Source organism: Poecilia formosa, unplaced genomic scaffold (genome assembly GCF_000485575.1).
Source record: "Poecilia formosa unplaced genomic scaffold, Poecilia_formosa-5.1.2 Scaffold410, whole genome shotgun sequence".
In the NCBI taxonomy this organism is placed as follows: Eukaryota; Metazoa; Chordata; class Actinopteri; order Cyprinodontiformes; family Poeciliidae; genus Poecilia; species Poecilia formosa.
Genome location: NW_006800349.1, coordinates 460,011 through 473,933, shown reverse-complemented (window position 1 = coordinate 473,933; position 13,923 = coordinate 460,011). Strand labels below are relative to the sequence as shown.

The window sequence follows — 13,923 nt, the reverse complement described above, 5'->3', positions numbered from 1 at the left end:
AGAATCAGGCCAGCATCGCACCACAATATTATGCTTAATGGGAGACGATGATGTCACTTCCTGTCGGCAAGCCGTAACCATCATAGACATAATACAAGGATAGACCCTCATGGACCGCTCTCGCCTATTGTCGCTGACGAGCTTTACGGCTGAGTGGAGTGGTGTACCGCTCCAAGATAGCCCCCCAAAAGCTCGTCAGCGACAATAGGCGAGAGCGGTCCATGAGGGTCTATCCTTATATTATGTCTATGATGGTTACGGCTTGCCGACAGGAAGTGACATCATCGTCTCCCATTAAGCATAATATTGTGGTGCATGTTGGCCTGATTCTGTATAGACTGGATTTATGGGTCTTCAATAGGGGGCCCCGACCCCTAGAGGGCTCGCAGAGGTACTGCAGAGGGTCGACAGACTTTTTATAATATTTAATTCATTTTACCACGTAGCTATCTGATAAAAGGAGTCAGAAATCATCAGTCAGAAACGAAGACATTCAGTGATCTACTATTTGCATTCCCGTTTAGCATAAGATGGTGACCCTTCAGAACCACTAAACCAATAGACCTAAATACTTCTGTGTCCTTCTGTTTTTGACCCAAATACTAAACAGTTTTGCAGTGTAATATTGTAGATCTAGCTGCTGCTTCAATGAGCATCAGGCTGCTAACAAAGGACAAATGATGATGATGATGATAGCTCTTTAACCTTCCTCCTCTGGTCTCCAGGTGTGTGCAGGTGGAGGTGTGGCATCCTGCAGGCCCCGCCCACTGCCACAGGTGTGTTTTCAGCAGCAGGTAAATGAGTAGCACTCAGGTTATCACCATGACGACGTTAAAACTGACCGGCCAACAATCAACATGAGAAAAGCCTATTATCCATACAGGCTGATCTGATGATTAATTATTGATTAACTGATTAATCACTGGATGTAAAAGGTGATTAATAAAATATTTTCTACAGAATCTCCAACCAGGTGAAGCTCAAACTGAACTAGAGGAGTTCTGCTAGAACAGATTTACAGGCCAGGAAGGTTTTTACCTTCAATGTTTATATTATTTCTGCTCTGACCGTTTTTTAATAAAATGACATTTTTAGTTTCCTGCAGTTAATCGATTATTATTTTTAGAAACAAGGAAATTAAAAGTATTTTACATGATCAGAAGGAGAATAAACACGCAAATATTTTTATTTATAAGGTTTTGTTGGCTCTAGTGGCCTTTATTTGAAAGTAGTTTGACAGGAAAGAGGTAATGAGATGGGGAAGACATGTGGCAGATGTCACCAGGCCGGGAATCGAACCTGCGACCACAGGCATGAGGACCAAGGCCTCAATATGGGGGCTATGCTTTGCCCCTGCACCACCACAGCAACCCCACAAATATTTTTTCACACCATTTTTTCCTGGATAAGATAAAAGAAGATAAAATGTTTTACAACTTTAATTTGTTTTATATTCAAATGAAATGCTGCCTTCAAACAATCACAGCATGAACGTCGTCACTTTATTGGATTTCATGTTTCCTGCCTGCCTCCATCTGACTCGAGTCGCCTGGGAGGTTCTGGTTCTGGTTCTGGTACCAGCTGCAGTAGCACTGGGTCCATTCCTCCCTCTGCTGATAGATGAGCCTTTTGTCCTTTGAGGTTCTGGTGAAGGCTCCAGATAATGTTCTGGACCCGACAATGAAACCCTGAAGAACCTGAGTAGAGCCGGTAGTGTTCTGGTGGGTCGTTGGTTCTGGTCCGATGGTTTCCTTGTTTGTTTTCATGTCCAAACTTCATTTTATTGTTGCAGAAACTGTTTGGGTGGAACGGTACCAACAGAACTTTTCAGTACTCCTCTTCGGGTCCGGTTCCTCGCAGCGCTGCGATGGTGTGTTCGAGTGCAACTCGTCAATGTTTTAAAACAACTTTAAATATGGCCGCTGTCGTCCTCTTCAACATTAACCATTAAAATAATGTAATTAGGTAACTAAATCAAACCTGAAGACTTGATCTGTGGAAAATCTTAGAAAAATCTGCATTATTGGCAGAATAGTTTAAAATCCTTCATTTCTTTACTGAACAAAGTAAATAAAACATTTAGTGACACCAGTAATGAGTTGGAGAATGTAGATCAGGGAGGCTCGACTAGCTGGACATGTTGGCCTTAATATGTTATAAAGTTAAACTAAAAGCTGTTTCCAACATGTAAAACTCATAATTACGTCAGAAATTGTGTCTCTATGTTTTCCGTCCGGAGGGCGCTGACTGTTGGGTTCGGTGGCGCATGCTGAGCCGGACTGCATCAGTTACAAACCAGCGAACAGGATCAGCTTGTGCTCTGCTGTTTACTGCGTTAGCCACAGCTAACACCGTTAGCTGGAGCTGTTTTAACAAATATGTAACATTTCTTTTATAAAGGTTACATATTGCAGCTTTAAATAATTGTAAAGCTGTGTTGACGATTAAATAATGAGATTTATTTTTTTGTTCATTTTGAAGACAGATTTTACTACATTGTTTCATAATACGGAGCTACAAGTTTGAGTCCTTGTACCAATTTTTATTAGTTTCTAACTATATTTAACACTTGGCTCCATATCTCTGTTATGTTTCCTACCTGGATTCAACATTATTTTTGATGCGTTTTCTACATGTTGTTTTTTCCTTTCAAATCAAATCTGCTGGGTTGAAAACCAAAAATCCTTGAAGTAGAAGAGGTTCCATGCCTGAATTTTATTCTAATAGTTTTTATTCCAGAGCAAATGATTAGAAAACGGCAAATATTTCAACGTTTTACAGATTTCCAAATACATGTTTACTGAAATCTCTTGGATTTCTTCTTGTGTTTTTCATCTTCTCAGACTTCCAGCAAATATTTTCTGTAGAATCGAGAGGTTTTTCTTTTACGGACAGAAGAAATCATTCAGAACCAGAAGAAGCAAAAATCTGCCCTGATGGAAGAACCGAAGGATCCAGATGGTCCAAATATAAAGCAGGAACAGGAGGAACTGCTGGATAAACAGCTGAAAAATGACCAACATGCTGAAGATCTGCAGATTAAAGAGGAAGTGGACGAATACTGCACCAGCCAGGATGAAGTTCGCCTTGTTCTGAAGGAGGAGACGGACACATTGGGGATGAATACAGCTCCTGAACAGAGAAACAACAGGGAACCAGAACCAAACAGGGACCGACTCCAGAACGCGCTACTAGCTGAAAACCAGCAACAGGAAGGGAAGAAGAAAAAATCAGGACTCTGTACACATCCACAACCAAGGTCGAATAAGAGCTGTCAGAAATCCAGAGTTCAAAGTGACAGTACACACAGTTCCAAACGTAGAAGGCGGAGCAGATCTCTGAGCCAAACAGAAAAAAGTTTGTTTTCCTGTAAAGTGTGTGGCAAGAGTTTCTCCCAGAGTAGCCATCTGAACAACCACATGAGATCGCATGCAAGTAAGAAACAATATCCCTGTGAGGTCTGCGGTAAGTTTTTAAATGACAAAGGTAGCTTAACGGTTCACATGAGAACCCACACAGGTGAGAAACCTTTCACATGTTCCACCTGTGGGAAAAGTTTTGGTGCGAGGAGCAGCTTCATTGCTCATGTAAGAACTCACACAGGTGAGAAGCCGTTTCCCTGTCCGAGCTGTGAGAAAAGTTTCATTGTAAAAAGTCATCTAATCACACACATGAGAATTCACACAGGTGAGAAACCTTTCCAGTGTCTCACCTGTGGAAAACGGTTTGGCGCTAAAAGCAATTTAAACACTCACATGCGAACACACACGGGTGAGAAGCCTTTTGCATGTGTGAGCTGTGGGAAAAGTTTCAGTGTAAGGAGTCACCTGATCACTCACCTGAGAACACACACAGGTGAGAAGCCATACTCCTGTCAATACTGTGGCAGAAGCTTCAGTTTGCGGAGTCATTTAAATGTTCACATGAGCACACATACAGGAGAGAAACCTTTTCCATGTGTGGCATGTGGAAAAAGCTTCAGAGTGAGAAGCAGTTTGACAATTCACATGAGAACGCACACGGATAAGAAGCTGCACATCTGTGATGTGTGCTGTAAAGGTTTCACTCAGAGCAGCCGTCTGGCTTCTCACATGAGGATCCACACAGGCGAGAGGCCGTTCCCATGTCCCACATGTGGAAAAAGTTTCAGTGCCAAAACATATCTGAATACACACATGAGGACTCACACAGATGAGAAGTCCTATCTGTGTGTGATCTGTGGGAACAGCTTCAGTCGAAAAAGCAACTTGAACAGACACATGAGGACGCACACGGGCGAGAAACCCTATGATTGTGAAGTTTGTGGGAAATCCTTTGGATGTAGTGGTAGCTTGACCGTCCATATGAGATCTCACACAGGTGAGAAACCATTTCCATGTGTCACCTGTGGAAAAAGTTTTAGTGTAAGAAGTTACCTGGTTATTCACATGCGAACCCACACAGGTGAGAAACCTTTCCCATGTGTCACCTGTCGGAAGAGCTTCCTTTTACGGAGTCATTTGACTCGTCACATGAGAGTTCACACCGGCGAGAAGCCATTCCCATGTTTGACCTGTGGGAAAGGTTTCAGTGTGAGATGTCACATGATGGCTCACATGCGAACTCACAAACAGGAGAAAGGTCTTTCTGACACGTGGCCTGTGGGAAACGTCTCCAAGGAGTTGAGATGACTCACCTAGAGTCCAGCATACCCTACCTGGGGAGACAGGTGAGCAGCAGTGACTTTAACCAATGAGAGACAAGAGCTTCCTCGGCTAAAACATTGAACTTTCAGAGTTGTGTTAAACTGGGAATCATTAAAAGTTGATGTATGTTGCTGTGTGATTTCTGTGAAGAATTTCTAAAGCAAGGATTTGACCTCAGTGTGTTTGTCGTTCAGTGACAAATGTGCTGCTTGTATAGATTGTGATGTTTATCCCAATCATGTTTATTCTCATGTCCCCTAAGAGTCTGGGTCAGTAATGTTTAATGTTTATGTTCTGCACAACCTTTTCCCTGTTTTCTGATTCACAAAGCAAATAGCACTAACAGTTTATTAGCACAGAACTTCACAGGTTTCAGTGAATCTGAAGCCTTTTCTTGCCTCAAACATTGTAAACATGACCTGACTTCACAACACAACAGGTACAAAACATCAGAGAAAGACAATATTGCTGGTTAATACGTCTAACTAAATATTGGCACCTCTGAGCAGTTTGGCGTTCCCTTCACAACGGCCTCATGAATTGGTTTTGTCCACAGTCTGACTGGTTCCGGCTCTTCAGGCGCACCAATGCTAAGCACACTTCCATTAATGGCTTATAGCAGAGATCATTTTTCATTTTGCACTTTGGCTAATTTTGAAAACATTTAGCGCACTTAGCTTCCACTAAGTAAATTTTTCCGGATAAAATCCAAAGGGCTAATTTACTTTGCTGTTGGTAAACTTTCAGTTTAATAAAGTTCATCATCTATGTTGAAGTTTTGTTTATCGAGTATTGGGAGTTCTCCAAGTACATGTTTATATTTATGCTCTTATTTTGAAGGAGCATGTTTTCAACGCAAGCCTCTTTCCTCTTCTTGCTTTCTTTATTTCTCAACCTTTTTTTAAAAAATAAGAAACTTACAAGAACAAAACAGAACATGGACTGAAGAGAAATTAAACTGGTGCTTGAGGGTTGTTGTCATTTCAGAGAAAATATCATTTGAATTGAAGTTGGCGCTTTTGCATTAATTTCCTCCAAATACTGTGTTGTTGTAACAGTTAGCGTCAGTGGAACTGTTTCTGGTTAGTGCTTTAGGATTAGCGCTGCTAGCTTTTCAGTTCAGCTATGTCCACCACTGAGCGACTTTCTGTGAGCTGCAGATACAAAATCTGGAGAAGTCGGTCAAGGCCTGAACTCATTGCTGAGGTGAGGGGAGCCCGTCGCCTGTTTATCATGGACGTCATATTGAGTTATTTCATGTTTTTATGAATACATGAACACTTTTTTATTTTTTATTGTATATTTTGATGAAGGTTCTGCATTTCTGAGCTAAACATGATAGTTTGTTCCTTCAAATAAGGTTGTGAAAGATGAGTACCAACAATAAAACAGATGATGTGCATGAAGGTAAACAGTGTTCTGTTGTTCTTGAGTCAGTTTCAGCCACAGAGTTAAAACTGATGCTTTTTCTGGGAGAATAACTCCTTAATTCAGCATTATTCCTGTTTCTGGTTTCAATTCTTATGATCTTAACCTGGAAAATCCGATCCAGAAAACTTTGACAGGAAAGGTCCTCGGAGAGGTCAATAGTCTGTGGTCGGTCAGCTGAGCAGGACTGCGGCGTTCTGGATGAGCTCAGGACTTCCTGCTGAGCCTCTGGGATACTAGAGCAGATTTTATCGCCTCATTTTCTCCTTTTAAAGCAACTCAAACAGAAAACGTCCAGCAAGTCTTCAGATCTCCTGAACTTCAACTCCCAGTTAGGTAGTTACATTTTCTGAATCCAGACAAAAATTCCTACATTTTGTCTGGAATCAGACAAAATGTGAAGAATCTGCTGAGTAAGCAGTATGTGACGTAGCATTGATGTACGCATGCGTGTTACCGCTAGGTAGGATGGATCTGTCACAACCTTATGTTAAGCAAATAAGAAGAATTTGCTCAGACAGAATTTTGTTGAATTATATGGTAAAAATTAACCCCCCGCCCCCAATAATGCATGGAATCATAACTTTAGGAAAAGGGTAGCAGATGTGAAAAAACTGAATCATTTGAAAATGTGTTGTGATCAATTTAAACTTTAAATGATGTTTCTAGTTTAAAGTGTGTGGATGTAGTTGGCTGTGAAACTTTTTGCAAAGTTGGGCCAAATCTTTTAGATTTTCCAATTATTTTGATGGGTCAGAAAATGCATGAAATTAAATTGTTTCAAAGATTATAGAAGCTGAAATTGCCGCAGCCTACCTCTTAAAAACAAGCTCAGCGTCCAACTTGGGCTGAATCCGTGACAATGATGTCCGAGATGTTGTCCTGTCGGGAGTAAGCTTCCTCTGGAGCTTAATTTGGATAATTTGGAGATGACCTTTGACCCTTCCTAGGTTGATGAGAAGCAACAGTTGCTTCTCTGGGACCATTGCTGATGTCATTGTAGCCTGGGATTGTACTAACAACACCCAAACGCTTCAGAGCAGCAAACTAACCAAAACTGTTTCTACCTGCTGCTGCCGACCAATCAGAGCATTTGGCTTACAGAGCCGGTGTTCTGACTATCTGAGCTACCTCGTTAGGTTTCCCTACAGTAGCACGGATAGATAGCCAAGTCTATCTATCCGTGCTACGCGTCCAAAACTGCTACCGTCATGTTTATGAACAGAAAACTACAGCAGGTTTTGTTCATGTTAAATACTTTGGATCTGAGTGACGGGATTGAAGTGGAAGCCTAAGAGTTATGGTTAGCTTAGCATTGGAACAATTTATATACACGACAAGAAGATCACTTCCTTCATCAGAATATCCTACCGGTTTAAAATGAAAAGCTATAGATGTATGCACTAGTCCTTTTACTGGAATATCCTACTTTTTTAAAGAAATATTTTAAATACAGAGGAGTTTGTAAGAATAAAACAGCATCAGATGAGGAAACAGGTTTTTATTGGAATTAAATTAAAAACAGACAAATACAGATCACTGCAATTTTTTTGCGCATTGTTGTATAACAGACTTTATTAAATGCAGCGCAGCCACAATGTGTCCACCGAACTGTGCAGATCACTGTCTGTGCTCCTGGAATGATAGGATATGATTCATTTACACTAATATTAAACACGGCTATTACACAGCTTCAATCCCACGTAGTATCACTACCAACATCTATTTAGCAAAGTTTAATAAAAAAGAGTATTATTAAATTAAAATATAGGGACAAAATAGCCCCAAAAACAACGAATTTTGTCCTGATTAACCACCAAACAAAAACATGAAGTAAAACAGCAGCTTAATGAAAGCCAGGTATAAAATAAATTAAAGAAAGCTAACCGTAATCTTCGATGAAATAAAACACATGAAACGAAACTTCCACAGGTAGGATGTTTTTATAAGAAATCTGCTGAGTAAGCAGTATGTGACGTAGCATTGATGTACGCATGCGTGTTACCGCTAGGTAGGATGGATTTACGGGTAGCACAGATAAACAGAAGACCTGTTCGAGCGCCGCCCGTCCCACCGGGTGTGAAATGATGCGGAGCCGATGACGCATCCAGCGGAAGTAACCGAAGAAGTGGTTGCATTAGCTTCCGGTTAGCCTAGTGAGCTTGTGGTGTGTTTCAGGGCGTTTTCAGGTGTTTTCTGGTTCTATTCAGCAACAATGTGTTCCGTTGAGCCTCTGAGAGAGTTTATCAGAGAGAGACTAACTGCTGCTGCTGAAGAAATCTTCACCCAGCTGGAAAAAACCATCGTCCAGTACGAGGAGGAGATCGACCGGCAGCGGAGACTGCTGGACCTCACCTGGAGACCCCGAACCGAGCAGAACCCCGCAGGTAGGTCCGGCGGGGGCAGCGGGCGGGGTTACCACCTTTCAGAAACGGACATCAAGGAGGCGCTGTTATGCTGAGAAGCGCGTGCCCTGTCGCGGGAGCGCGCATCGCTGCAAACTCGCATATTGATGAGAAAACGGACTGAAATATGACCGAAGAGGAAACTTTTAAAGATATTCGTAAAATGATCATGGTTATTAACAATGTAAGCCCTAAAATGGTTGAATTGAAATAAATACTGTTTTGACACCTTTAATGACACACGAGTCCAACGTTTTACAGTCTGATGAACAAGTTCTCCGCTTTTTCTTTTAACACCATCATAGCTTAACGCCTGAGAAAGCAGAGGCCCATTGTGCAGAAAATGTGATATCAACTTTAACTGTCCAGTCTATTAATACAGGAGAGGATGCATTTTAATTTCCGAGCCTGCCGATATCTGCATCCCGTCTATTGTCCTGTTGATGTGAAACTGATACCTTTAGTCCAGAGAACAGGTGTGATTATGTAGAAAAGGTTATTTCATTCTTAGCTCTTTGTTTCTTTAAGTTTGTAGGGGGAGGCATTTTTTGGCAATATGGATTATTATTCTGCCCATATTTGTCTGCCCTGTTTTTCAGCTCAAAATGTGTCATATAGATATGAAAGTCAGTCCAGTAGCTCAGAGGATGTGTGTCGTTATGTAGAAAACTTCATAAAACACATTACCATCCAATATTTTCATATTGCAGGTCATGCATTTTCTAGCAAGGGACATTTGGAGGACCTGATGACCTTCCTCACCTGGGGTCACTGGACCGTTTGACCTTATGCATTCATTATGTCACAACAAAGTGCGCAGCTCAGAATGAAACCACAGAGCCAACCTCCTGTGGATAATTATGTTTTTAAGGCAGTTAGACTGTCTGGTGCCACACAATGAGGAAGTAACACTTTGAGCAAGACTGAGATGAATTTTTTCTGCTTTATTTCCCAAAGATTTGGAGGAACTTAAAAACTGAATTTATTGATTAAAAGTTCCCACACCGTCATCGAATAAGGACTTACAATGATGAGCTCTTCCTCAGGGTTGGAATAATCTGCTAAAATCATCTCAGTGGTTATTAAAATGTTCAGACAGCACAGAGTTATGGGGAAGTTCTTCAGGCTAAACGCCAGCAGCAGGTCTAAAGCACATGTGTCAAACTTGAGGCCCGAGGGCCAAATCTGGCCTACAGTAGCTTTTGACCCTGTAGGCTCCAAATTACATCAACTCGTCCCTCCAGTTTTCACAAATCTGCAAAATTCAAACAAAGTCAAAAAATCTCCAAATTTTTTTCCAATTTTACTGCTAATCTTCTCAAAATCAGTCAGAAACATTGAGTTTAAGTGACTGCTGCTTCATCCTCACTTGATGTCTGTAACAGATATGGCGAGTAATAAAAAGTCACATTTAACATCATACATTAGCACAAATATTGAAAACAATCCTTACAAACGTTTCTAAATTGGTACCACAAAATCTGCAAATTTTGATTTCAAAAATCAAAATTTGATTTTTGAAATAAAACTTTCCAAAACTTGAACATTTTTGTTCATCCTCTGGATGAACAGGATTTTGTTTATCCAGAAAATCCTGGATAAAAAGCTGTTTATTGATATTTTAACAATTTAATTGGTTTTATCAGTATATTCTGGCACAACTGGCCCTTTAAGAAAATTCAGATTTTTGATACGGCCCAAAATGAAAATGAGTTCTAAAGTTTGGAGACTGCAGCGGGTCGGACTGTAACTGTCTGAGTAGCGCCGACTGAGTCTCACATAGCATTAAAGGCTACATTGAGGCCAACAGCCTCCGTGCCAACATGAATGTCTCATATCTTCCTCTTCCTCCACCTTTCAAGGTGTTTCTGAAAAAACCCGCCTGTTGCTCCAGAAGCAGCTGCAGAGGCTAAAAAACTAAACAAGCTTCTTCTAATCCAGTCTGGGTCACCAGAGACGTCTGCTGCTCATTCCAGAAGCTTTGTCATGTTAGAAGAACACCTTTTCATTTTGGTCTCCTTGGTCCATATAGGCCTCCAGCAGCAGGAACCGGTCCATCAGGACCTCTGGCAGCAGAATCACTGCAACACTGAAGATGTTCCCTCTGACCTGGAGTCCAGTCAGCAGAATATTGGCTCTGGTTTGAACCCAAAGGAACCAGAACCAATTAAAGAGAAACTCCATGACGTCCTCGGCTGGGGAGCGGAGCAGCTCGTTAAGCAGGAGCCTGATCCCTGCATGGTGACTGTCGAGTACGACGACATGTTCCCCACTAAAGCAGAACCAAACACAACCCAGATCTTTTCTCAGAACTCGTCTAAAGCAGAGATCCAGAGTCAGGAGAGAAGCAACCATAAAGACTCAGGATCCTGCAGAGATGAAGCTCCTAAAGGTCCAACTTCAGATGATCCAGACCTGAGGACGGCTGAGAACGAACCCCTCACTGAGGAGAACCTGTATTCATGTCAGTTCTGTGGGAAAAACTTCACCACTTGCAAGGACCTGAAGGTCCACTGGAGGACCCACATGGAAAAGAAGCGTCATACTTGTGGAGTGTGTGGGAAAACTTTGAGTGACCGCAGCAGTTTGAGGAAACACCTCCGGATCCACACAGGAGAGAAACCATATCCTTGTGAAGTGTGTGGGAAAAGATTCAGGAACAGCTGCGGCTTGACAAAGCACCTCCGGATTCATACAGGAGAGAAGCCATTCACATGTCAGACCTGCGGGATGCGTTTCAACCAGAGCAGCATTTTATACAGACACATGAAGAGGAAGAACCACTGAGAAGACCCCAGAGAGCTGAGGAAGACGAGCCCTGGATCTGCAGCTGGTCCTCCAACAACAAACCAGATGGTCGAGTTTTATGACTCTGTCCCAAAAAATGTTCAGCTCTGGACTGTGTCTCATTTTCCTTAGCAGCTAGTTTGCATGATAGTAGTTAAAAATATTAGTTATGGGGTTGTTCAGCTTTTAAGTTGGGCTGTTTGTTAAATTCTCAGACTTGACTAGAATCGTCGTGTTGGTGATCTTTCCTGATTTTCTGAATTCATTCCTTTATGAGCCACTGAGTTTGACTTATTCCAGACAAACTGGAGTTGATGCCCCAATTCAACAGAAGAATTGTCAATTTTCATTAATAATAATTTATTGATTATATTTAATAATTACATAAGCCAAACATGGATGCAAATTCTGATTCCCAATAACATTGACCAGACTGGAGGGGTTCTTCAGACACCACTGGAAAAAATCCAACCTTTAATGTCTGAGCTAAGCATTAGCTTAGCATGGCTCTACTGTTTGCTGGAAAGCCAATTAGGAGATGCTAACCTGGTGCTAACTGTATGAAATCAGGTCTATATTTCATCTGCAGAGAAACCACATTCTGACCCGTAGCGGTCACTTCTGCTAACCTGTCTGTTGTTCTCAGAGATGGATTGATGTGGGTTTGTGTCATTAATTACCCATTTTTTTCATGATGAGACAACTGGATGAAAATGTTAGTGGATCTGTCAGAAATCCAACATGTTTGACATTTCTGCCTATTGTCTGTCAGTCAGAAGCTGAAAGCATCAGTACAGCTGCTCCACCCTGTTTGGCCCCGCCCACCACCTGAATGATTTAATCATTAGTGAACCATAGCAGCGAGTTAAACAAAGAGGTTATACATAAATCCTTTCGGAAAGCCCAAAAGGATTTATGTTTATTTTCTGAGTGGGCTATAAGCCTTTTGAAACAAGGACTGAATTGTTGAGTCTGTCAAGTTGAACCTAGTGGACAAAACAGGAATGTTTAACGGCACCTGAAGGCTCAACACACCGACATTTTGTCACAGGCAAGTTACTACTGATACATTCAATGTTACCCGACAATCAACTTGTGATGAATTTATTGGAAGCTATGAGATTCCACATCCTAGCCACACTGTGCTAACGTCAGGCTAAAGTTCAGTTGACTACGCCGCTGTAGCGGCTGACGCCATCTTGTAAAATACAGTCGTTCTTTATTTGGTACTTAAATGTGGAAACATTTGAAATATCAAGACTGTCATGATGGCCGCGCTGCAAACTGCTGATCCCTTCAGGAGCTGATGTCACGGTTGCCTAGAGACAGACGACAAACATGGCGCTGCTCTCGTTGTCTGCACGTTTTTAAAACGTCCACCTGGTAGTCTTTGCATTCTCAGAACCAAAACCTCTTCCAGATGCCAGTGGGAAGATGTTGGTCCCTGACTGAACGGGATCCGTGAGGATGAATGAAGGTAAATTTGAAAATGAAAATGTGTGTGAGAGTTTGAAATGGACTGGCTGGATCAGGACAGCAGCGCTGCAGACACACAGCTCGGCTTCTGCCGCTGCCATCACACAGACTCGCATGGAGCATGAAGGATTTTGTTTTATTGAAAACAAGGCCAGAAAAATAAAGACCTTTAAAAATAGTTGCATTTGTTTTTGTATTTCATATTCAGACAACAACTTTATGCTACAACTGGTAAAAAACCCAACCCACAGTCATTTTGTGTTAATTCCAGAGAATTGATCAAAAAATATTAGAATTTTACATATAAGTTTGTCAGTTAAATTGGCAGCAGACTTGGTCAACTAAAGTTTTACAAATAGTTGACTGAAATTAGACTAAGACTAAAACAATTCAGACTAATTAATAACTCAAACAAAATGACATTTTTGTCAAAAGACTAAAACTAGAGAGAAATTTTCTGTCAATATTGACCTTGATCTAAAGATTGGATAACCTATATAAAAAGCAACTTTTCAGACAGATGGATTCAGCTTTCACTTGGAATTTAGTCTAAATGCTTTTAGTATGATAGGAAAATGTTTTATTCACGAAGTCGTTTCCTAAAAATTTTAATTGCATTAAAACTGAATGTATACCAAAGCTTGTATTACCGAATTATGTGAATGGGTTTTTCATTTCATATTATATTTAGACATTTGTATCCATCTATAAATATTATTTGAAAAAGGTGGAAATGTGAGTTTGATTTTGTTGTTTCTGATCATTTTCTGCTTTGGAGTTTTCAATGAAGAAAAAAACAATTTAAAAACTAGCTTATTATAAAGATAAGTGGTAATATTACCCCTTCTACTAACAATAACAATTTTTAATTTGCTATTGAAGTGTAATTTCTTTGTTTTCTTTGTTTGTAGCATAAAGTGGAACTCTAATTCGGTGTTTCTCTCGGAACCTGAAACTGTGACATCCGGTGGAAGTAAACAAAGCAGCTAGCTCGGTTAGCATCCTGCTAGCAGCTGTCGCCGTGTCCAGGTGTGTTGTGAGTCTGCGCAGCAACAATGTGTTCCGTTGAGCCTCTGAGAGAGTTTATCAGAGAGAGACTAACTGCTGCTGCTGAAGAAATCTTCACCCAGCTGGAAAAAACC

At 41.1% G+C, this 13,923-nt stretch overlaps 2 protein-coding genes across 5 annotated transcripts in view; both read left to right on the top strand.

Annotated features, from left to right (window-relative positions):
• The window catches only part of LOC103155048 (gastrula zinc finger protein XlCGF57.1-like), a 7,600-nt gene extending 1,503 nt beyond the window's left edge, over positions 1-6,097 (top strand). The window contains exons 2-4 of one of the 3 annotated variants that reach the window (XR_001659345.1): positions 726-794; positions 2,844-4,802; positions 4,851-6,097. Coding sequence is in view for 2 of the 3 variants with exons in the window: in XM_007576571.2 (XP_007576633.1) it covers positions 2,937-4,670 (1,734 nt within the window). In the remaining variant the exon portion in view is untranslated. Of the gene's footprint in view, positions 1-725; positions 795-2,843 lie in introns of all 3 variants that reach the window. The other 2 variants (XM_007576571.2, XM_007576570.2) reach the window with 2 other exon arrangements.
• Positions 6,098-8,094: 1,997 nt separating this feature from the next.
• The window catches only part of LOC103155049 (zinc finger protein 501-like), a 13,802-nt gene continuing 7,973 nt past the window's right edge, over positions 8,095-13,923 (top strand). The window contains exons 1-2 of one of the 2 annotated variants that reach the window (XM_016663246.1): positions 8,095-8,500; positions 10,551-11,269. In XM_016663246.1, coding sequence (XP_016518732.1) covers positions 8,329-8,500; positions 10,551-11,269 — 891 coding nt within the window. In that variant the 5' untranslated portion in view covers positions 8,095-8,328. The remainder of the gene's footprint in view (positions 8,501-10,550; positions 11,270-13,923) is intronic. The other variant, XM_007576573.2, reaches the window with a different exon arrangement.